Genomic DNA, 26,017 nt, shown 5'->3' on the forward strand with positions numbered 1-26,017 from the left:
AAAACACTCAGGCTCCAACATTCACGCTCATTTGAACAGTATCATGACGTTGGCCGAAGCAGTGTGTCTACAGTAGGCTATACATAGGACCTTATCATGTGACCATCTTAACTAGCCGGCAAGGCTGCCGACCCCCGGCACCTGTGATTCACTCTCAGCTGACAGCAGTCGCCTGGGGTTAGCTAGAATAAAACACAAACTAGAGCTACTCAAACACTGGGTCAAAACAGTGCATGAACATTATTTATTCTGAAATTTAATTATTACTGAGACGAGATAGGCATAACACGAATTTATCCAAGCAGTCTTTAGAAATGTTTGAATGAGAAAAGAAATGAGAATAAATAATCGGCCTCCACCTGCCTCTGATAAATGAGTAACTGGCAACATGTACACTGAGGGGGGAAATTGAAGTTGAGAGATCTCAGATCTGAGATAGTCAGTTGTGTTGGAGCCTGGTTGGGAGCGACGCTTGTTCTCTCCCTCTTCCCGCCCTGCTGTTGCAGCCAATTTTCCCTTGACTGACAGCTGAAGCATTTCCCGTCTCTCCTTGCATCGTGAGCTGCGTGTTGAAGGTATGTGCATACTACGAAATCAGAGTGTGATGTCGCCAGTGTCACACCAAGCATGACATCTCTGATTAATGACCCATCTTACTTTATTATTCCCGTTGATTTCTTCATTATTAAAGGTATGAAAACAGTTATCAGAGATCAAGCCATTATTAAAACCCATCTTCTTAAGAATACTGTAGGTTTTACCGGATTTTATCAACTATGAAATGCGCAGTAAAGCTCGCTAGATCGAAACATTTTGCCTGGAGCTGAACGGTGTTTTGGTAAGCAGCACCCCTTCACTCCAGTTGACCGATCATAAGGCACCATCCCCTGCCCTCTCACCCATACTTACAATCTCTCATCCTGTCATCCCTACCATCTCTCATCCCCACCATCGCTCATCCTGTCATCCCATCCCTACCATCTCTCATCCTGTCATCTCATTCCTACCATCTCTCATCCTATCATCTCATTCCTACCATCTCTCATCCTATCCTCTCATCCCCATCATCGATCATCCTGTCATCTCATTCCTACCATCTCTCATCCTATCATCCCATCCCTACCATCTCTCATCATCTCATCCCTGCCATCTCATCTCTACCACCTCACCTATCTCTGCCATCTCATCCCTGCCATCTCACATCCCTACCAGCAGCCCGTTACCCCGTTGCACCATGGTCTGAGAATGTAAACAAAGTAGGAAAACCACGTGAGGGAAGGAGCACCCGCAGCCGACACAGGACGCATCCAAGGTCAGACTCCCGGTGCATGAGACGGGAAATTGCCTGTCACTGTGGAGACTTGCATGTTAGCTTTCGGCCCTGTATTTTAAGCCATTTTCGTATGACATTGTTATCTTCTAATCCTGTTCTTATCTCTGTATTTGGACGGGCATTCTGGGTGAACCCTAGGCATTTGGCATTAGATAAAATTATGAAGTTAGAGGTATTGCACCACTGTTTGACTTTTTTTTTTTTTTTTTCTGGCAGGGTCAATATCGTGTGTTGATTTCACAGTACCGCGAATAGTTTAAATATGAGTTAAAACACACATCATTGATTGATGGAAATATTGTTGCAAAGATATACAGAATGCATATACAACAACAGAAATAGTGGTGCTTTTTGTTGTATCTTCACAGTGCTGTATACACAATATCAGTACGAAGAATTAGTTGTCATAGTTTACTCCTTCACAAAATGCCTGATATGATCCGTATGATTATTTGTCAAAGCTGATTCTGTATGTCAAAGGAACCATAGGCTTAATCTCTTCAGTTCGATAACTTATTTTGTATTTTACTCTTTCTACCTTTAGATTATTTTTTTTTTACGGGAAACCTCTCGTTGTGGAGGAGTTAGGAACTTTCTCCATTAAACTTCTCTGCCACAAAAGATCTCCACAGAGCTAAATGCAGATCCTCAGATGGTAGCAAGACTTAATACCGTCCTTGGGTTAAAGAGGTTAATGATAAAAAATACCATCCTTACTAAAGAGGACCAAAATCAAGGTCGTTTGGTACATTACAGTTATGCTTTGCTTGGTCGTGCTGTAGAAAATGGGTAACAACTCTTGATTTCAACTTTAGCTTTGTCACGTGATGCACAGAACTATTGACGATGACTGTAGTTCGGTGTCATGTGATGTAGGGAATTTTTTCGAGTGTATGGTCATGTGACGGGAGAAACTCTTTTACCTTACTGTAGCTCTTTGAAAGGAAGCTGTGAATATGAATTTTCTATGTCTGTATGGCGTGATCTTTTTTATTTATTGCAAGGATTATGGTCATGTATGTACTTATTATTATTGTTATTTATTATTATTATTATTATTATTATTATTATTATTTATTATTATTATTATTATTATTATTATTATTATTTATTATTATTATTATTATTATTATTATTATTATTGTATATTACAGAAGTTACTCCCTTTGTGTAGTCATGTGATGTAAGGACCTTTTGACCTTGGCTGACGCGGTGGTCATGTGGTGCAATGCGGGGTGGGGGTGGGGACGGAGGGATAGAGGTAGGGGGAGGTGGGTGGAGGCAGAGATTAGGTTTGGATAGGGGTAGGAGGTGGAGTGAGAGTGGAGGAGTGGAGGTGGATGGGAGATGTGTGGAGGCAGAGGTTAGGGTAGGGGAGGGGTAGAGGTAGGGGGAGATGGGTGGAGGCAGAGGTTGGGAATAGATAAGGGCTAGGAGGTGGAGTGAGAGCGGAGGGGTAGGGGTGGATGAGAGATGGGTGGAGGCAGGGGTTAGGATAGGGGTAGAAGGTGGGAAGAGAGGATTGGGGGATTGATCAGTTGATGAGAAATGGATTAGGGAATAGAAGGGATGAGAGGAGTGGGTAGGAGGTGGTAGGAAGACGGGCTGAAATAAGGGAGAGAGGTGCGAGGATGAAGGGTGAGTGATGAATGAGAATTAAAAAAGAATGATATGAGTGAGACATGGGAGAAGCTGTGGGTTGGGGGGGAGGGGACGGGAATGGAGTTGGGGTGAGGAAGTAACATTGTACTCTCAACTTTGGGAAAATTTCAACCTAGCTTACTTTTTTTTTTTCCTAAACACACAAAAGAATATACAGATTTGGTTATGTCGATGTATATATATGCGGTAGTAACACTGAAGAGGCAACATTTGAGAGCTAATACATAGGTGTTTCCCGGAATTTTCGTCGCATGTGTAAATCCATATATTTGTCTAACTTACATGAACCAAATAAAGCAAGCAACAAACTGGCTAGAGGGACGTCTCGAATCGCACTTTCTCCTAACCGTAAAGTTTGGACCTGAACTGATCACTTGCTTTGATGCCTGGAGGTTTGGGATTCGTCTTTTGGTAAGTACTCGCCCTTATTTTTTTTCCCCCTTACCTTTTTGTGCTTTAACATTATTTTAAAGGCATTACTCGAATATGGGGGGTGATGTCACGAGTTACCAGAACGTATTGCATAGGATGGCTGTAATATCTTAAATGATCAGTACAGCTCCTGATGTCCCACAAAGATTAACATTTCATCATCTACGTATACTATAACAATAACTGACTAGGAAATGACAGAAGCATGCAATGGGGTAGAGTCAATGGGTATTTTCTGACAGTCATTCCTTGTGGCGTCGCTGTCTCGCGTGAACTTTGCTCCGATTTTTTTTTCCCCCTACTTAAAAAATTGGAAGCTTGAGGATGGGTGAGGGTGAGGAAGAAGATGAAGGTGAGAATTTAAAGAAAAGCTGAAGGGCAAGGGTGAGGGAGAAAGTGAAGGTGAGAATTAAGGGGGGAAAACTGACGGTTGAGGGTGAAGATGAAAGTGAGAGGTCAGGGAAGGGAGGGTCATAGGTGAGTGTGGGGTGGTGGGTGTGTGGGTGGGGGGACAGATCAAGATGAACTGTGTGGAGAGCGAGTCACAAGACCTATCCGTTATCTCTCGTTTATCAGTCGAGTGGCCGGACACAATCTTAACAGCCCTTTTTACCCTACACACCCACAGTAATTTCTTCCTGGAGTTTTTCTTTCTTTCTTTCTTTTTTTCATATAATTTTCCATTGTCTTTTTCTAATAGTTTTCTCACTTCTTAATTTTCATCCTTGGTTTTCTCGCTGTATTTGTTCGTGATTTTTATTTTTTATCGTCCGCCTTTAGAAGGCAGAGCGATAATGTTTTTGCTTGCCTGTGTGTGTGTGTGTGTGTGTGTGTGTGTGTGTGTGTGTGTGTGTGTGTGTGTGTGTGTGTGTGTGTGTGTGTGTGTTCCCAATACATCATGAACGGCTTGAGCTATCAACATGAAACTTTCCGGGTATGAAGATGGGGTCAAAATCTTGGACGAGTTCGAAAATGAGGACGCGGGATCAAGGTCAAGGTCACCAGAATGGCTGCCAAATGTCAACTAGTTTTTATAGCCCGCCTTTAGCACCATCATGTATCATGAACGGCTTGAGCTATCAACATCAAACCTTCAGGGTATCAAGATATGGCCTAAATCTTGGACTTGGCCAACAGCTATTGTGGCTGGCGATTAGCATTCGACTCCTAAATGATTTTCTTTCTTTTGTCATGTAAATGTTGTAATATTACAGTATGAGTCGTTTGCTGGCCGTTTGTTTCCGAGGAGGAGGTTGGGGGAACGTTTATGATCTCATGTAGGCGGCCTTTTTTTTCTATGTAATGGCATCTGGAACTTAGACCCTTTTGATATGGGAAAAACTTTTGCAGCTATGTAATGGAACTAACATGTAGTATGGTTTCAGATGGTGCGTGCGGCAGGGTGTTTGGTGATGATGATGGCGGTGGCGGTTGTGGTGGAGGCTGGGGCGTCCTCCTCCCTGGTCACCATCGCACAGGAAGAGTGGCGGTTGTTCAAGGTCAGCCAGTCATGCAGTGTTGGCGCCTGTTCTGTTCTGCTGATGAGGTTCCTGTTTTATGACCAAGCTTATCCTTTTTCTAGTAGTTCGTTCTGTCCTGTGTGTGTGTGTGTGTGTGTGTGTGTGTGTGTGTGTGTGTGTGTGTGTGTGTGTGTGTGTGTGTGTGTGTGTGTGTGTGTGTAGACTTCCACATTTGTTAAACATCTGTACGAGTAACTTGTTTCTTTTCTGCTAATAAGCTTGACCTTTCATTAACTGAAAATGATATTAACATTAAAATGGTGAAACTAGGACCTTGTGTGTGATTTGTGGGAATGTAACTAAACTGTAGTGGGAAACGAAAATAATATCTTTTAGGTGGCTTAGTGATATGGAGGGAATGAATATTTTATGAGAATGGAGTGGCTGAAATGAAGAATTAAGGTCGACCTAGAACATGATTGAGAGAGGCCAATAGAAATAATAATGAGGAAGGTGTGCATTGTGAATGAATGCACTGATCCTGAGGTTGTAGTGCCTTGAAATCCTTTTTGACGTGACTGTTCCTTCCAGAAAACTTTGTTAGACTGTATATAAATAAATAGCCCCTAATAATCCACGATTTCTTTTCAGCCAGCTATTTTATCAGTACAGTAGTTATTGCATAAGAGCAATGTTTAGTGTAAACATACATTGTAGTCTAATGGTAGACCAGTATGAATACAGAAAAGTCTATCTGTCTATCTATTGCCAGATGCCTTAATCCCGTAAGAGGTGGCCACAAACAAATCGCCTCCATGTCGCTCTGTCCAGCTCGCACCTCCCTCTCTCATATAACTCTCCATTCCATCTCTCCATCTCATCCTCGGCCTCCCCCTCCCTCCACCTCACTCACATACACTCTCCTCATCAGTCTCTCACTCTCCATCCACTCCACATGGCCAAACCACCTTAATGTGTTTCTCCTAGCGCTTCCTATCCCATCCACATCCACACCACACCTCTCCTTCGCTTCCTCATTTGTCAGCCTGTCACTTCATGTGACTCCACATGCTCCCCTCAAATAACTCATTTCCACTGCTCTCACTCTAGACTTTTGTCCCCCCAACAACGTCCAAGCTTCACTTCCATACGTTAAAGTTGGTATAACGATACTATCGTGTAGTATCTTTTTCACTTCCATGCTCACTTCCCTGTTTCTTATCACTGCTTTCAAGGAGCCAGCAACCTTTCTTCCCTGCTTCACCCTTTCAAGCACTTCACCCTCTAAACTTCCATCCTTACTCATCACACTACCCAAGTACTTAAATGCACTCGCATTTTCCATTTCTTCCTCATCCAGTCTCACTGTACATTCACTAACTTCACTTCTCTCGAAGACCATAACTTTACTCTTCATTACATTCACCTTTAGATTCCGTTTCCTACACCCTCTCCCAAACTCATCCACCAAGACTTGCAGCTCCCCTTAGTCTTCACTTAACAACACAGTATCATCTGCAGACAACAGTACAGAGAATTTCCAAACACTGCCCTCCCTCACTAGGGCCACTCCAACATCCACTCCCCTACCTTGTATCTCTTTTATAACCCCATCCATATACAGATTGAACAACCATGGAGACATGACACATCCTTGTTTCAATCCAACCTTCAAATAGAAAAATTCACTCAGTTCACCATCCACATGCACTGCAGCCGTGGCACCCTCATACATACTCTCCATAGCATTCAACAACTTCCCATCTACTCCATATATTCTTAATACACTCCACAATCCTTGTCTATCCACCCTGTCATATTCTTTCTCTAAAAAAAAAAAGTGTCACTGAGAATAGAGAGGTATGACAAAGTGGTCATAATAATTAACCTGTGCTCTTCGTATCCTGAGTTCAGATCCTGATGTACTTGTAGCGTACAAAAAGATTTAATATTCTTGTAACTAGTTTCAGTACATGTTATAAGCACATATGGCTTGTGTGACTACAGTATATGCGATTTTATGAGATACATCAGTTCCAAAAAATGGCGCGGTAGACATTGATGTAGGAAAATGCACCTTTCTCTCAAGCATATACCAGGTAGCTCCATAAGGTCAGATCATTATGCCATATAATATGGGTTGTTTTTTAAGTGACTTTGGAGATTTCATAACTGATCATCCTTAGTGGTATGTTCTACATATTATGCCTAAGTATCCTCCTGTAGTGAGGCTGGTCACTCTCATCTTAAATGTTGGGACCAACTGCTTAGCCCCGGGCTCCTACGCTCCTCATGGGGCAATGTAGGATTGGATGATGGCTGGATCCTCCTGTACTGTGTGTTATTGATAAAGACTATGCTGATGTCAAAACCATACAGATAAAATGCTAGAGAGTATGAAGGTGTAACTCGTGAAATAAAATCATAAAGGATGGGGAACTAAGAATCCATCTTTACCACCTAAAATATGTCCTGAAAATTGCTACCGCCTTTTATTACCACTCTCCTCTTCTCAACAGCTGGAACACAAGAAGGAGTACAACAGCAACGTGGAGGAGAAAATACGCATGAAGATCTTCCTGCAGAACAAGGAGGTGGTTCTCAAGCACAACCAACTTTATGCCCAGAATCTGACCACCTTCAAGATGGGGCTCAACCACTTGGCTGATATGGTGGGTTTACTGCAGTGTTATGCTGCTTGTTATATTATTGTCTATCAGTCACAGATGAAACGCAGTACAGGTCTTAGGAAGACCGGAATTATTTTGTCTACATAAAAGTGTTATGACTAAACACTCAGCATCATCACATTTGGCAGCAAAGAAGCTACCAGGCACTATTGATAGCGGCTGCTTTGTGCTTTTTTTTTTTTTCTTATTTCTGGATATGCTGTGCATCACCTCCCAATGATAAAACTAACAGACAGTCTCATATTACCCCTTGCAGTATGTAGGAGCTAGTAGCTAGATGCCATAGTCCAAAATACTTGTAGGTGACTGGCCAATTGGTAATGCCACATAGGCAAGAGAGGTTGGTCATCATTGCTATACTGTAAATGTTGGGACTGGGTAACCTAGCTCTGAGCCCCTGTGCTCATGTTTCATTGTGGCACAGTAGGATTTGATGATGATGATGATGATGATGATCATGGTGATGATGACGACGAAGACTGACCTATGCACCAGACTGCATTTCCTGCTTGAAAATTTCCATATCAAACTTGTGTGTTGCAAATAATCATCAGCCTGAATGGTACCCTAGACCACTAATGTGGCCTAATGGTCTAGTGATCAGAAGCAGTGCACAGTGGTTTAAACCTGAAGAGGTTGTTGAAAGTTTTTGTTCATACAGAGTATGTCACCAGGGGCACAGAATGTTCATCTCCAACACTTTCCACACTCCTGGGAACTTCCCAGCAGGGGATGGCCATGATACAACTGCCTCAAGGCTACTTTGTCCTTGCCTACCTCTCTTTCTCTCAGACATTCCTTCTCTTCCTCCCATTCCCTCATGGAGTTACTGCTCCATTCTCTTTTTCCATGCCATATATGGTCTGCCTTTTCCAGCACTACCGTCACCCTTAATCTGACCTCCTTTGACATTCTGTCAATGTTCATTCTTTGAATATTTCTGCACCATCTTAGGGTATTTCTTTTCCGTCCATTCTGCAATTCAACATATTACTCCCGTTGCCCTTTCTTCCGTTCTAAAGTACATTAAACTCTCAATTATCCGTCGTTGCAATATCTAACCCAACACAATATCCGGAGCTGCTGGTTTGGCTCTATTGAAGCAATATCCGGCTAAATTATCCAATGTCTGGCACCGAAATGGGACATAACCAGTGGTTTTATGCAATATCTGTCATCGAGGTGTGTCAACCAGCTTGTAAGTGGTATCCAGCCGGCGCTGCATTCTGTATTAGTGTACTGTATCAGTACTTTGTTGTATTTTATGCTTAATTTTCATCTTTAACTCATGGGAAAGTTCTTAGGATAGAGGGTCAATACGCATAGTAGTGCAGTATCTGGCGCAATACCAAAATTGAGTCAGTGGGGGGTACCATGCAATATCCAATGTTTTGCTTTATTCAGCATAGGGTTTAGCTGAATTGTGCCGGATAATTGAGAGTTCGCTGACCTTTCCAGTGGGACACTTACATGGAGAGTAGACCAACATACTCTCCCAACCACTTCCTCTAACTTTATCTTACACTACACCACATGCGCTTTACATATCACACAATGTACCCCACTATGTCACCGGGGTTGACATCAGCAAGATCATGCGGTCAGAAAACTTTGCCTCCACTACCTAGTAGTTGACCTTTTGAGGGGAGACGTGATGAGGGCTCTGCCAGCATAGATCAGGGGACCGGGATGAAATGGTGCTCTAACCTGTGCTAGGAGGTACAGGGCATTGCAGTTCCCTGGTAGCTACCTCCGCCCAGGAGAGAGGGGCCCGAACCTGGGAGTAGCGTTCCAGGAGGCTACCCTATCAGTGGGTGTATGATGGCGAGGCAGTTACAGTGCCAAGGCACGCTTGGAGAGTGTCCCTATATCTGTTCTGGCAGGGTGCCTGTAGGCCACTGCCACAGCCACTGGTCAAGGCTGGTGGGCTAGGGGTCCCAGATCCATTGCCTGGACCTGGGACTGTACAGTGGGTGGGGCAGGTGGCATGTCTCTTCCCTTTATTATTTTTGCTGATTATGACCAAGATAAAGAATGAAATTCAGAGCAAGCTGGAGGACACTTAAAAATCACACAGAGGGATCAGAGTGGCATCGTGGAATGTAGGAAGTTTGAGGGGTAGAGCGGGGGAAATGGTTGAGACATTGAGTAGTAGGGAGGTGGATGTGGGATGTTTGCAAGAAGTCCGGTATAAGGGTGGATCAGTCAGAAAGACTGCTGGGAGGGATTTGATATTATAAGTTGCTTTTGCAGGGTAGGACAAATGGATATGGTAGTGTGGGTGTGTTGGTTGGGGAGAAACGGATGGAATATGTCATGAATGTTATGAGAGTAAGTGATAGGATAATAGCAGTGAGAATTTTGCTCTGTGGGAAAATGGTTGTATTTATATTGGCATATGCTCCACAGGCGGGTCTGGATGAGGTAGAGAAGGATAGATTTTGGGGTGACATAATGCATGTAGTAAGTGGTATGGGGGATGATGATTTTGTAGTTTTGGGAGGGAACTTAAATGATCATGTAGGTGAAGCAGCTCAAGGATATGAAGGAATACATGGGGGATGTGCATTTGGTACTAGAAATGAGGAGGGGGAAAGGATACTCGAGTTTGGAGAGGCAGTGAACATGACTGTGTGCAACAAACATTTTAAGAAGAAAAAGAGTAGGTTGATTACATATGAGTCTGGGGGAAGTAGCAGCCAGATAGACTATTTCCTGGTCAGGAGGACTGATAGGAGGTTAGTGAGGGATGTTAAAGCTACAGTGAGCAAGGAGTGTGTGCAGCAACTCAAGTTATTGATATGTGACATGGTGTTTAAGGAGCAGTTGATGAAAAAGAGGACCTGTTCACCTAGGAGGAAAATATGGAAGCTGAAAAACTAAGCAGTAAGGGATGCCTTCTCTAGGGAAATGAGGAAAGTGGCGGCTGAACAGGAAAACATTGACAGAAGTGTTAATGAATGGTACTGAGCCCTCAAGAGCAGCCACTTGAGAGTTACTGATTCAATATGTGGATGGACAAGAGGCCCACCAAGACATGAAGTAGCTTGGTGGTGGGATGAGGATGTAGAAGCTGCAATTAAGGAGAAAAGAAGGCTTTTCTGGGAATGGAAGAGGGGTGGTAATAGAGAGGACTATGTACTTGGCTGCCAAGCATAGGGCTAGAAAAGAGGTTTACAGGAAAAAGTCCAAGTCACAGAGAAACTTACATCAAAACCTAAATTGTGCAGAAAGAAAGAATATGATATTTAAGGTGGCAAATCGAATGACCTAAATTGTGTAGAAAGAAAGAGTATGATATTTAAGGTGGCAAATCAGATGAAGAGGAAGAATTGGGATATCATAGGTGAGCAGTGGGTGGAACATGGTGAAGGAAGGATAGTGGTGAACAGTGCGGATATTAAAGATGCGTGGAGAGATCATTGCTGCCAGTTGTTGAATGAGGAGTTTGACTGGGACAGAGAAGGTTTGAAGCCTGCAGATCCAGTGTTTGGCCCTTGGTCTTTGATTGACGTTGCTGCTGTCAGTGGGGCAATAGGCAGGATGCAGGTGGGGAAGGCTGCAGGTGTGTCTGGGTTGACTGCTTAAATGTTGAAAGTCTCAGGAGGTATAGGAGTGAGGTTAGTTGCTGACCTGATAACTATTACATATGATTGTGTTGTCCCAGATGATTAGCTGAAGAATGAAATTGTAAATGTGTGCAAGTGGAGGGGTTATGCCTTGGAAAGAGGAAATTATAGAGGCATAAAACTTTTAGACTGGATAATGAAGGTAATGCAGACTTCTAGAGAAATACTGAATATTGATGAGATGCATTTTGGGTTTATGCCAGGCAAAGGGACTGCTGATATCATATTCATTGTTCAACAGCTTCAGGAAAAATATATAGGAAAGAAAAGGGAACTGTACTTTGTGGAGAGAATGGAGAATGAAAGACTGACTAAGAGGGTGTATGTAGGTGAGGTGGAGGGAGGGAGAGGGAGGGGTAGACCGAGGATGAGGTGGAGGGATGGAGTTGAGAGGTATATGAGGGAGGGGGGGTGAGTTGGGGGGAGGGGAGTCAAATGGTGGGTGACAGAGTGACTTGGAGGCGTTTTGTCTGCGGCCACCCTTTGTGGGATTAGGGCGTCGGGCTATAGATAGATAGATAGATAGACTTTGTTTTTGTTGATTTGGAGAAGGCCATTGACAGAGTCCCTAGAGAGGTGGTGAAGTGGGCAATGAGAAAGCTTGGAATCGAGGAGTGACTGATATGAGTGGTTATGGCCATGTATGTGGGTGCTCTCACCCAGGTAAAGGTCAATGGAGATTTGAGTTATGAGTTTTCCATAAATGTTGGTGTGCATCAGGGGTCAGTTTTGAGCCCCTTGTTGTTTATCATAGTGCTTGAAGCCCTTTCATGTGACTTCAGAAGTGGACCCCCTTGGAAGATGTTGTATGCTGATGATTTGGTGTTGATTGCTGAGATTGAAAAGGAGACGGGGGAAAGATTCAGAAAGTGGAGAGATGGTATCGGGCACAAGGGTTTAAGAGTAAATGCAGATAAAACAAAAGTGATGGTATCTAAGACTGGTGGCGGTACTGTCAAAGAAGAGGGAGAGTGGCCATGTACGATTTGCCATAAGGGCGTGGGAAGTAATTCCATCTTGTACAGTGTCCATGATAAGTGGGTGCATAAGAGATGTAGCAATATTAGAGGTAGACTGTGAGACAATGTTGATTTCATGTGTATTGTATGTCGGGGAGAGTAGGTGGAGATTGTCAGGCATGAAAGGATTGAACTTGTTTGTGAGTCTTTTGAGTGTGTGGAAGAGTTTTGTTATTTGGGAGACATGTTATGTGCTGGAGGTGGGGCTGGAGCTAGGTCTGTGTCTAGAGTGAGGAGTGGTTGGAAAAAGTTCAGGGAGCTGTTTCCTCTTCTGACATTGAGAGGGGTCTCCCTCCATGCTAAGGGATCTTTGTATGCAGCATGTGTTAGGAGTGTAATGCTGTGTGGTGGTAAAACTTGGGCAGTAAAGGAAGAGGATATTTGCAGGCTCAGACATACAGAAATGACAATCATTAGGTGGATGTGCAGTGCGTCCCTGAGTGTGAGGCCAGGTGGGGCCAGGTTTATGAGAGAGGAGTTGAGGGATAGGATGGGACTGAAGTGCATTGGTGTTGTGATGAAGAGAGGTAGATTGAGATGGTTTCGGCATGTGGAGGGGATTGGGCATGATAACTGGGTGCAGAAAATGAGAAGTGTTAATGATGATAATGGGTGCAGAAAGTGAGAAGTGTTAATAATGATAATGGGTGCAGAAAGTGAGAAGTGTAAATGTTAGGGGTAGGGTTGTGAGAAGTAGACTGAAAAAGACCTGGGATGAGGTCATTGAGTGTGATTTAGGGATAAGGGACTGAATAGGGAAGCTGCCAGAGATTGAGCAGCCTGGAGAGCTGCCATTAGGTGACCAAGACTGATGCATGCAAGCATGCTGGAGCCTTCAAAACTGAACAAACAAACTGTTATCATTAATTTCTGTTACTTGCATTATCCACTATCTTTATGCCTGAAGCAGTTATGGAAAAAGGTCATTTCTGCAGCCTGTAGCATAAAAAGTTCTGTCACTATCCATTCAAGAGCATCAGCAGTGATACAGTTTCACAAAGGGTCTTTTTCTTTAGAATACTGCCCAATTTTCCAGTTGTTGTTCTCCCTTGAAATGATCTTTCTTTATCTCAAAAGCCATTTTGCCATGTTTACATAAGACAGTTCTCAGATAATTAAAACTATCGTCGTCCTGCCTGAAGACCTCATCTCCCATTAAATTTGTGCTCTGCAGTTTATCTAGCTTCCAATACTGTATATCCAAACCATGTTCCAAAACTTATTCAGTCTTTATTTCCTTTCAAATACCTTTCTTTTGCTCATGTTTACCTTTGCTTTTACTCTGTTGGCACCTTTCTGTTGCTAACACCATTTGCTATTCTCCGTATTTGTTCCCAGCTACCATACGAGATCACCACTACCATGACGGGCTTGCGAGAGGCTGTCAATGCATCTGCAGCCACCGCCTCCTCTTACATTCCCCTTGATGAGGATGTACAGTTGCCTTCCTCCATTGACTGGCGGACCAAGGGTGCTGTCACAGGGGTCAAGAGCCAGGGACAGTGTGCTTCAGGATGGGCCTTTGCCACGGTTAGTTGATGGAATTGGTATGTTTATTTCTTTTAGGGGGACAGGTAATTGAAAGATAAGTGTGTGGTAATTTGCTGACAGTAATATCACAAGAATTTTAAATTCAGCCATTATCAAACTTACATTATATGTGTATTATAAGAGTGTCACTAAACTTTCTGGTTTTTTAAAAGTTTTACTCACTACCTTATGATTTATTACTTGTAATAATATGAATTATTGTTTACAGTATGGTATGCTTTTAGCTATGCCTGAATACAAGAAGTCAATAAAAAAACAGTCAAGTATTGTGCTGTCATTTTTTTTTTTTTTTTAAATAGCTGTGGAGGGCCAACTATTCCATTTGTGGTACCATTTGGTACCACTTTCGAACAAAATCTAGTTTACACCTGCAGTATCACCTGTATAACAAAGACCATGCAGTAACACAGTATTCATTCAATAAGAGTAAATACCAGTAGATTTTTTTTTTTTTTTTTTCATAGTAGAGCTTTAAATGGTCAAGTATTTGACACCATTTCATGCCACATGCTGTGCAAAGCAGTAAATACAAAGATAACTCACTACCGGGTAACTTGTTTATTCACTGATGACTGGAGGTTTAGAGGGACAGATGTACTGTCACTAGCACCATTTTGAACCACTATCAGAACAAAACCTGGTGAGATGCTGCCATTCATATTTCAAAGACCATTAAGTAACAGAGTGCAATACATATACAGTATGTAAAATGATTTGGTACTGTCAAAATAGCCCCTAGCTCCTTCTCTTTTTGCAACAAACAGGAACTCTAGCAGAGTAAGTTTTGTCACTGGTAGCATCTTATGCCAGTACCTTCTTCAGCTCCAATCACCATAGACTTGAACACTAGAAGGGCAAGTGTACCAGCATTGATGTCAACTTGTGCCTCTGTCAGTACAAAATCAGAGTGACTGCTGCCTCTTGTATCACAAAAACTAAGGTGTCAGTATATGAATACCTAAAGAGTAATTACAGTCAAAATAGTCCCTGAGTCCTTATTTTTCACAGGACAGCAGATGTGGTGCCCACTTGCGCTGGTGTCAGAACGAAACGTGGTTTCCTGTAGCCGCCAATATAACAAAGTTCTTACTGTAAGATTAGAAAATACAATCAAAATAACTTGCATTTCCTTTTCTCCAACAGACAGGATCTCTAGAGGGTCAAGTGTACCGTCAGTGGCGGCATCTTGTGCCTTTGTCAGAGCAAAACCTGATTGACTGCTGCCACCTGTGTTATGGATGCCAGGGTGGCCGCATGGATTATGCCTTCACCTACATTATGCAGAATGGTGGCATTGACAACGAGATTTCCTACCCATATGAGGCCAGGGTTAGTTTTGGTGGATGGGAGTGGAATGGGAGATCATGCAGAGTGGTGGCATTATTAATGAGCTATCTTTTAAGGACACAGTGGGTCTAGAGGTTAGAGTGTGGTTGAAAGTGAGGGTGGAGGTGAGTGCTAAGCTGTATGTAGAAAGAAAGTTGTCATGTAAAACAATGTCATCTGTACTGTACTGCAGAAATATCCTGCCATTATGAGACCTGGGGGTAAGGGTGAGGATGGGAGTGAGTGTGTGTGGGGGGTAATGGTGAGAGTGAGTGTATGGTGTTGATAGAGGGGTAATGATGGAGATAAGTGTTTTGTGTGGTGGTAATGGGGGTGAGTGTGTGGTTTTGTGGGAGAGGAGTGATGGGGTGAGGGTGGGGCTGAGTATATGGTTGTGTGAGGGAGTGGGGATGGGATGACCATGGTTTTCTATGTGATGAGGGTGGGGAGGTGTATGGTTGTGTGTAGGGGAGTGAGGGTGAATGATGTGTATTAAAGGGATTTGTGGGGAAAAAAGTTTGGTAAGTTAAAGTGTTGCAAGGCTTTGTGTTCCTGCTAATTGGAGTAGATACCAGAGTAAGAAAAATGTCCTTCTGATGTGCCACTTCCCTCCCCCGCTCCATCCTACCTCCCTCAAAATAATTCCTGCCTCCATCGGAAGTATTCCTCATTCCCCTCATCCCTCAGAAATCATCCCATGAAGTGTTATATCTCCCCTTGTCATCCTCAGAAGTAATTCCTGCTTCCTTCAGAAATATTTCTGTGTTGGGTCATGTCCCTCTGCCCCTTCAGAAATATTCCTTTAATTGACCATGTCTTTCAGATGTCTTCAGAAATATTTGTCTGAATTATGTTCATCTGCCGTCTTCAAAAATATTCCTCTTGTGGGCCATGTTCCTCTCCCCGTCTCAGAAATACTCTTTTGATGAAGCATGTTCTCTTAGCCCTGACAGAAATATTCATAGAAATAATCCTTAACCTTTTCAGAGATATTCCTCTGATAGACTGTGTCCACTCTACTCCCCATTAATATTCCCTGTAAGTGTGATGACCCTTCAGCCTCCCTGAAATAGTCCCTGACATGTAATAAGCTCACTGCCCCCCTAATAAATAATCGTTGTCATCATCATCCGGACCTCCTTTCTCACCCTGGAGTTGGGTAAGCAGTAGCAGCATCAGACAGCCTAAGTTTGCCCAGTTCAGTGAGTTATGCTTCCATTCACTCAGCATTCAAGCCCACAGAATCCTGGCTCCATGAGATAGGCCCCCCAAAATTTTACCACGTTGTGTAGCTTCACATATACCCATCTGAAAGAGTCAGTCCGAGTGCTGTCAAGTTAAAAAGGGGTGCCAAATCCCTGGTTATGTGCTGTGCTTCTCCGCACAAAATTCATCCAGCCAGCTCGGTCTCTTGTCAGTCCCGTAGCCTCACCAACTTCCATTCCTCTTTTCCTGACAATCATCCACCATATTCCTCCACTTTTTTCTTGGCCCACCTCGTCTCCTCCCTCCTGCAAATTTGTCCAGATATACCTTTTTTTCCACTCTGTTGTCATCCTAATAAATAATCTGCTCATAAATAAGCCCCTGAATGTGATACATTACTGTATTGCATCTACTTCTCATAGTTATTCCATGAATGTGCTGATCCCTGCATTTCTTCACAGAACAATGTGTGCCGCTACCACCCAGCTGGTGTGGCTGCCCATGTGCGAGGCTTCACCACCATCCACCCTGGAGATGAGAAGGGCCTCATGGCAGCTGTGGCCACTGTTGGACCTGTTGCAGTGGCAATAGATGCCTCACTACCCTCCTTACACTATTACACTCATGGTATGGCACCCTTCTTCTGTATACATGTAGGCCTATACCTCAATATACGATAGATACCCCTAGATGTGATACCCCGGCGTAGCGATGGGGGTAGAAATACCACCATACCCCGCCCAATGATGGCCAATCGTCTGTTTAACTTTTTTTTTTTTTTTTCTTATGATTTTGCTTATATTTTAGAGTAAAATTGTGTGTTTAGGTTGATTTATAAACTGTTTTTAGACTTAGATTAATGTGTATTAGCCACAGGTGGGGTGAACATTGGCATTTTAGGGTACAGTTTACTAACCTTGATTTTTTCCTGACTTATATTTGACGATTTTCAAATTTTATTTGTTGGTTTTAGTGAGTTAGTTACAGGTGTTAGGCTTAGATTAGCTTTTTTCACAGCAGGTAAGCCATTTAGATTGACATTAAACTTGTTTTTGGACTCATTTGGGTGGGTTTAGGACTTGGTTGTGAGGGAAACCCAAGGCTCAAAAATGCATCCCTATACTTTACATATTAAATCTGCCCTGAGATATGATACCCAGCTTAACATTGGGCTTTTATTTAACCAATTGCATCATTAAACTGGGGAATACCTGTATTATATAGTGCAGCATTCCTGTATGCATTATGCCTGCCTTCCTTTCTTTCACAGTTGCACTAAATGTGTGGTACCCTTTAACTGAATGTTGTAACTTTCTATAGTACAGTATTATATAGTACAGCATTTTGTAGTATGCCTGCCTTACCTTCTTCCATTACTATACTGAGAGTATGGTTACCATCTGCATTTATGGTACAACAGTTTGATGTAGGAGTGTATGGTATGGCATTATATAGGCTATCTATCTATCTATAGCCTGACACCCTAACCCCACAAAGGGTGGCCCCAGAAAAAACGCCTCCAGGTCGCTCTGTCACCCACCATTTGACAACCCTCCCCCCAACTCACCCCTCCCTCCCTCATATACCTCTCAACTCCATCCCTCCACCTCATCCTCGGTCTACCCCTCCCTCTCCCTCCCTCCTCACCTACATACACCCTCTTAGTCAGTCTTTCATTCTCCATTCTCTCCACATGTCCACATATAGTGTAACATTATTTAGTGTGGTAGTGAATATTATGACATGTATGGCATTATATAGTATAACATTATTTAGTGTGGTAGAGAACACTGACATTTTATTATACAGCATTTTTTTTGTACTTTATACAGTATTGCATTACAGTTTAGGACATGCTTGTTTTCCTCAACTGCTAGATATATAAGTACAGTACTGTGTGTATACAATATGCATCCCTTCCACCATACAGGACAGTTATACCTTTCTTGCGTGCTTCCATTATATAATAAGGCTTTTTTTAACTGCCAAACTCAGAGCACACCACTCCTTCCACAGCCACTACATACATGATACACATGTCTTCATTGTATGGTACACTTTCCCTTCACAATATGGTATACTTCCTTCCACCACAACATTTGTTACATTTATGGCTTACTGTACCTTCCTTCTTTGTGTGGTGTACAGCCTTTCCCTGATAATACACTTAGTCTTAACCACAGATTTTAAGTGCAGCTGATGTGGTTGGGGTAAAGGAAATCATGACCATTTTCCCATAGAAAATTGTCATGAAACTATTTTAAAGACGAAGTGATTGCCTGTTAAATTAACAGTTTGTTTGCTTTTGACTGCCAGAGTCAATTGTTATTGGTTTCTTGATTATGGAGGTAAAATAAATCTACATCCTAAGTAATATTTTAAAAATAAAACTGTGGTCAGAAAGGCTTTCTGCATACAATCAGCTGAAATAGTTTGTTCAAACCATAGTTCCTACATATTTACAGTACAGTACACATTACAGGGAACAAAATTTTAGAATAAAATGACTTTTTATATCATTGTGGTTTTATTCTTTGTTTAGTATGGATTGTTTGCATCATACATTGGAAAGTTTGCCATTAAAAAACACGAGAGAACATTATAGATGCATACAGACTTGAGAGTCCATTCCATAACAACCATCCCTAAGTCCCAGCAACCTCTCCGTGTCCCACATAAACGTTTATTGACTGTGTCACCACACTTATTAATATCCACATTCCTTAGTGAATACATGTTAGGGCTGTCACTTTCAAGGCTGATGTGATTGTGCTAGCAGACGATACGATATCATTGGGTCATGTTGGAAGATCAGTCAAGTCTGTTTTGAAGAAATCAGAATCAAGCATTTTGCTCTAACTTAAGATCAGATTTGCTTCCTTTCAGACAGTATATTGATTCTCTAACCATGTAACCACTACCTTCTCCTTAATGATCATCCCTTGCAGGTGTGTACAAGGACCCACAGTGCTCCTCAACCCACCTGACTCATGGTGCACTAGTGGTGGGCTATGGGCGGGAGTGGTTCCAAGACTACTGGATTGTCAAGAACTCATGGGGCAATACATGGGGTGACAAAGGCTACATTAAGATAGCTAGGAATGCCAACAACATGTGTGGTATAGCCTCTGCTGCCTCTTATCCTCTGGTCTAGGTTGCTGGGGACCCCAGTGCTGAACTAGCTTATTGATTTGTTCCATGTGATTTTATCTTTTTGTACTTTTGTAATATTACCAGGCAGTTTTTTGGTTGTGACTTTATGCCGTGTTATTAGAGACCTGCTTTATTTTCCAGTCCCTTCAGTATGATTATTATTATTTTTTTTTTTTTTACCATCTCTCTACTGTTTTAGTCAACATAGGAAAGATTTTACCAACTGTAGGAATTAGATATACTTTCATTAACCCCATTAACCCTCTTACTACCAGGGCATACTTCTAAAAGTAACAGAATCATCTAAGAGTAGCAAGAATAAAGTAGGAAAGATGACATTGTATGGAAAGGGTCAAGTCAGGTTTGAATAGCTTGAGTACTACTCTGCTTATCCTCATCAGACTGTGGGCTGTTTCCTAAGCTGAAGAAAATACTTTGGCAAGAGAAAGAGAATCGACATCTTCAGCTGAATTGGCTAAGCTAAAGCTACATTTCTCATATAATGTGAGTGACTGCATTGCTGCTTTCTCAGGAGATTACATTCTTGCTTAAATTTGGCTGTGAACTGTTGTCTAAATATAAGGAAACTACACTGCAGTGCCAGTCGAAGGAGAACAATACTCCTTCAGTTTGGCACAATGTGATACTGTATTAGGTAAGGTTTAAGGAGAGTTGTGATAGGGTATGAACGAGGTTGTCATAATAAATAAATTGTCATTAGCATGTAGTTGTATAACAATACAGTGTGGGCTGAAAAGATATTTGTCATTATATTGTACGCTTTTTCATAAGTAATACATTATTGCAAGATCTGTATCACACCTTCTAGAAGCATCAGTTAGAAATCACAGATCATACTGCACAGTACAACATATGGGCAGTTTGAAATTTTTTTTGGAAATAATTTCAGTGTTATCTCGATATCAGAGCATGCTGTATTGTACTGTTATAATGCAGTTTGTTATCAAGAATCCTTTTTCCGTGTGTTTATTTATCCATTTTGAGTAAATATTGGTGTTAGATATCTTGTATAGGTTAACCTACATGAAGTTGTAGGTAAAATTATCGTAATTCCTTTTTTTTTTTTTTTATCCGTTTGCATTATATCTTGACTAATGGCACATATAATCACTGTCAAACAGCAGTTCTCTAGACTCCAAAAACTTACTCCCTTCAACCCAAGTTGACTCTGCATAGCCCCTTGAATACAGTGATGTATATTTTTCATATAATTCTTTCTATCTCCAGATGATTTTATTCAGCCTAGGAAATGTATATTTTCATATAATTCTTTCTATCTGCAGATGATTTTATTCAGCCTAGGAAATACATCTTATACTGAGGAAAAGTCTAAACAAAGCTGAATTACGGGTAAATAGTCTGGTCATACCAAGAATAAACTACAAAAATCTTTCATTGAACTGAACAGTTTAATTGAACAGAACAGTCTGGAGTTTGCTATGATTGGGAAAAAATGTAAGGCTGAAGCATTACAATTGTAAAAACACTAAAACATCAGGCATTGGGCAGTTCCAAATTTTTATGATGCATATATGCAAATTTGCAATACTGATTTTTATCACAACTGTTAGTATCAGTAGATGCCAATATGCTGCTCTCAGAATGGGAGAAGAGGAAAATCAGATGATGTGACTGTTTGTGTTAAATTATGAATGTCACAGGGACGAATAATCTCCATTGATATTCCCGAGTCCATGTTACATTATGCAGGTAGGCTGGGGTGCAGTGGAGCCCCTGTTGACTAGGTGGAGAAACACAAATATGGCATCTCAACAGGAACCATACCTCCACACTTTTCCCTGCACCTCACTGTTACGAGACATTGTCAACCACAAGCAAACATCAGTTCACTGTGTGGAATGGCTCTGCAGGGACAGTGGCTTACCTGCAGTTGATGGGTCTGCTCAGCCAGACCCTGGTTTATCAACAACAACTGGAAGGTTACTCATCATCATCATCATTGCTCTGCCAGAGGGCAGGTTCACTCATAGCTCAGTCATCCTCCACACTGGTCTATTACTAGCTGGTCTTTTAAATTGATGGCAACTCTTCCCTCTTCTTAGGTCATGTAACATAGATTTCCTGTTTCTTCATCTATTACTTTCAAGCTTACCCTCTGTTACCTCATTCAGCAATCTATTTCCCCTCAGAACTTGACCTTTCCTGTTTTTAATTTCTTATCTGGGTTAGATTTCTTTTCCTGCTCATCTAAGTTGTTGTTATTGCTTAACCCTGGTCTGTTTGGTTGGGCAGATCCATCAGTGACAGGTGAACAAGTGCTTTTGTGGGGGCCATCCTACAGATATAATTCATTTCATACATCATAAAGGAATCCATCCCTCCATGTGGTAGACAGCGCCTCGCTAGGGTCCATTCCACTGGGACGAGCTGGAAAATACAGTATGAGGTGGTTTGGTTCCCAGGTAAATACTGCACCTCCTCCACTGAGGGGTGCACAGTGCCACCATGTGTAGGCTCCTCCCCAGTGCCATTCCTCTAAGTACAATACTGTACATCATTACCTCTGTGAACTCTCCAGAATATCCTGAGTATTTATCTCCAGAACCTCATTCCAGAATTTTCCATTTTCTTTTCAGCTGCTCTTATTTTCCATGTCTCTGACCCATATAGTACTATGCTCCATATTACTATTGTCACCAAGCTTTTCCATATTTTCAAGTTGAGGTTCCCTGTAAACTCTCTCTCTCTCTCTCTCTCTCTCTCTCTCTCTCTCTCTCTCTCTCGCTCTCTCTCTCTCTCTCTCTCTCTCTCTCTCTCTCTCTCTCTCTCTGAAAACCAACCTTACCCATTGCAATTTTTTTCTTAATCCTTGGGATTGAGGAGTGCCTGGTTGGAGTGATTATGGCTATGTATGTGGGTGCTTGCGTCTAGGTGAGAGTGAATGGGGATTTGAGGGATAATGGGGATTTGAGGGATGAGTTTTCCGTGAATGTTGGTGTGCATCAGTGGTCAGTCTTGAGCCCTTTATTGTTTATCGTGGTGCTTGAAGCCCTCTCACGTGACTTTAGAAACTGACTTCCGTGGGAGATGTATGTTGATGATTTGGTGTTGGCTGCAGAGAATGAAAGGGAGTCGGAGGAAAGATTTAGGAATTGGAGCGATGGTATGGGGCACAAGGGCTTAAGGGTAAATGCAAATAAAACAAAGATGATTGTATTTAGGGTTGACTAGTTGGTCCTGACATTTAAGATGAGAGTGACCAGACCCACTCATCCGTGAGTGGCTCAATCCGATTGGAGTGCCGTAATTGCCCACTAAACCACCGGGCACCAAAATTTGGTTATATGGTTACCACCCAGCGTAGTAAATGGTTTCCTGGTGTACAGGAAACAATTTGGCTTGTCATTCAATGTTGTCACCCACAGGCAGAAGTAAGAGGAAAGAATGAAGGAAAAAAAAGACAGAAGAGGGAGTGTAAAGTCACCCGTAGGCAGAAGGACGAGGAAACAATGAAGGATGGAGGAGAGGAAAGGGCAGACATCCAAGAGCAGCACTACATCGAGTGAGTGGATGGTGAGCACTCCCACCTACGACTAGTGGAATCACTAAAACTAATAATTATGAATGAACCATGTACGTACACATAATTTTTCAACGATGTATGTAAAACGTGTATATATACCATAATTATTATTAGGACAGACCCGCATACATCCAGTATAATCTTTCAACGATGATGTATAACTTTTATGCAAAATTAGAGTATATGAATATACTCTATAATTATTTAGGATATAACCATATACATATAATTATTCAATGTATGTACAACTGTTATGCATAAATGATATAAAAATGTGAATACTGACGCCTCATAGCATGAGGCGTGCATTTGTAAATGCGAGCCTTAAAAAAAAAAAAAAAAAAAAAAAAAAAAAAATCATTCGTTGCCAAATCCTTCCGCACCGAGCAACTCGTATTTTGTCTCCCATATTTAGTGGGAGACAAGATACAACAGAAATCTTGTCTCTGGACTGTCGCGCGACCGTCCAGCGACAGATTAGATTTTCCTGAGACAGTCGCTCAACACGCGACTTTAGCTGGATTAAGCCTCGTACACACCAAGATACAAAGTCGCGCAACATTGTCTCTGGACTGTCTCGCATCTGTCTCAGAAAAATCTAAATTTGTCTCGCAACAGTCGAGATACATAGTCGCTCGACTGTCTCTAGACTTTGTATCTCGGTGTGTACAAGGCTTAACGTCATCTTCGCCAGCGCTGTTAGTTCACAGCGCCACCGCATCGCCCACCACACCACTTCCCCTTATCCTGCTTGTTTACGTCAAATTTAAGGTATTTTGAGTATTTACTTTAACAAATTCAGTGTCAAACGTACTTAATATACATTCGAGACTTACGAGAGTACTTAGAACTAGTGGAAATCAAGTTGTTAGAGGCATAAGGGGACTTTTTTTTTTTTTGTCAGATGCATCATAACAAGGGGCCAAGTAAACCTTCATATTTAATTCTGCATGGTTTCTTTTTCCAAGGCTTTAATTCCTCTCAAAAGTTATCCAGTATAGTTTTCTTTCCTCCTGAACGGTCATTTATGAGAATTTCCTCCACCACAGTTATCTTGGAGTGATTTATCGAGCTCAAAATTGGCCCCTTTTCCCCGTATTGAACACTGAAAATTCCTCTGATCTTTTGGGCCATTTTCCCCTTGCCATTATATACAACTGTGGACCTTAATGCAGTCGTGGGATACAATTAAGCTTATTTAGTGCATTATTCTGTACCGACGCAAGTACTGATAGGATGAAGCTTAAGATAGTAGGTCTCTGTGTTTGTGTAATGCATGTTCTTTGAAGCATTTAGTTATGGGAATGTTTTATTAGAATTTGAGTGGTGTGTGTGTGTGTGTGTGTGTGTGTGAGAGAGAGAGAGAAGGGGTTGGAGGCATGGTATACGTGTACGTGTGAAGCATAGCATGAGTTAACACACAGATTTTTGGTATATATACACACGGACGGTTAGACACAGATACTGTAGACAGACAGATAGATAGACACAGTAGATAATTATAGGCTGTGTGGTGGGCTACTTTGACACCCTACATGTTCAGTGGTGTAGCCCCGACTGACTGTTTCTCTCGCACTCCCAGTCTTCCCAGTCACAGTTACCAGTTACTTTCATCTTTAATACAATGATCTACTTACTATTATCTCCATATATAACTCAGACATCAGATAAAGGCGTAATCGGATATTGGTCTGTTTCACTTTTTTCTTTTCATATCTCAAGACAAGAGATAGTTTTGCCATTTGCACGATATTCATCAAAATTTTCCCTGCTACTACTACCACTGCTGCTGCTACTATAATACCAATAATAATAATAATAATAATATCGTTACATTGGACATTATAATCAGACCACGTAATTATTATAAATATGGTAATACGTGCAATATCATTTTTTTTTTTTTGGGGGGGGGCCGTAGAAATCTCTATGTTTAAAATCTTATGCCCACTTATTTACCTATGCCCACTTAGTACTTAGTATGCCAACGTAGTACTTAATCATTCCCACTTAGTACTTCATCATGCCCACTTAGTACATCATGCCCACTTAGTACTTAATCATGCCCATTTAGTACTTAGTTATGCCCACTTAGTACTTAATCATGCCCCCTTAGTACCTAGTTATGCCCACTTAGTACTTAATCATGCTCACTTGGTACTTAGTTATGTCTACTCATTTCCTATTTATGGCCCCTCGTTTATTTATGCCCACTTATTTCTTTAACATCCCCACTTAGTAGTTAGTATGCCCACTTAATTCTTATTTATGCCCTCATTAGTTATTTATGTCCACTTATTGCTTATTTATGCCCACTTATTTCTTATTTATGCCCACATGTTTCTTATTGATGCCCATTTATTGAATTAAATATAGACAACAACCCCTTCAGTCCGATGGCGTATTTTCTAGCATATTCCTTATATCAGACGATTTTATTCAGCTTGGGAGGGTGGCCTGGCAGTGAAGGGGTTAATGAAGGCTTTGTCTAACCCCTCCAGCACCAAATACCTCCCCTTAGCTGAATAAAATCGTCTGAAGATGAGAAAAGTGAATGAGAAAACGCCAGTGGGGTGAAAGGGGTAACTAATTTATTCATGCCCTTATTTTAGCCATTTGTGTCTATTCACTCGGGCTAAAAGGCGTTAAAGAATGTATTGTAAATTACTCAAAAGGAGAAATAAAAGAAAAAATACTAAGTTCCGTTTTTTTATTTTCCTCCTATATGTATATAAATACACTTTTGGGGAGTTCACTCTTACTTGGTCCATATTTCGTCCTTTTGCAGTTAATTTCACGTACTTCAGAGGCTGAAAAAAGACAGTGCCACGGCTCTATATAATCTCCATGGCACTTCTTCATGAATACCATTAAATTACACACTTTAAATAGTCGAAATGGCTCTAGATACTTCGAAACATTTCTCCCTTGGCAACATAGTCCACGGAGATAGTTCAGTTTCCCGTTCTTTATGACTGATCAAAATTTAAA

The 26,017-nt window shown here is 41.7% G+C and overlaps 1 protein-coding gene across 3 annotated transcripts; it reads left to right on the top strand.

The window, feature by feature from the left end:
• Positions 1 to 453: 453 nt before the first annotated feature.
• Positions 454 to 20,439, top strand: LOC145407840 (cathepsin L1-like). Of its 3 annotated transcripts, none has more exons than XM_080278696.1 (7): positions 454 to 575; positions 4,813 to 4,926; positions 7,407 to 7,559; positions 13,564 to 13,755; positions 14,920 to 15,105; positions 16,770 to 16,935; positions 19,257 to 20,439. In XM_080278696.1, exons 2-7 carry the CDS (start codon positions 4,813 to 4,815, stop codon positions 19,460 to 19,462), a joined length of 1,017 nt encoding a protein of 338 aa, XP_080134822.1. In that variant the 5' UTR covers positions 454 to 575; the 3' UTR covers positions 19,463 to 20,439. The 3 variants fall into 3 exon arrangements, with proteins under 3 accessions (XP_080134822.1, XP_080134823.1, XP_080134824.1); XM_080278697.1 differs by having other exon boundaries at positions 478 to 557; XM_080278698.1 differs by lacking the exon at positions 454 to 575 and adding an exon at positions 1,294 to 1,312.
• Positions 20,440 to 26,017: the final 5,578 nt, after the last annotated feature.

Source organism: Coenobita brevimanus, chromosome 74, assembly GCF_032717465.1.
Source record: "Coenobita brevimanus isolate Jiangsu-jjx chromosome 74, ASM3271746v2, whole genome shotgun sequence".
In the NCBI taxonomy this organism is placed as follows: Eukaryota; Metazoa; Arthropoda; class Malacostraca; order Decapoda; family Coenobitidae; genus Coenobita; species Coenobita brevimanus.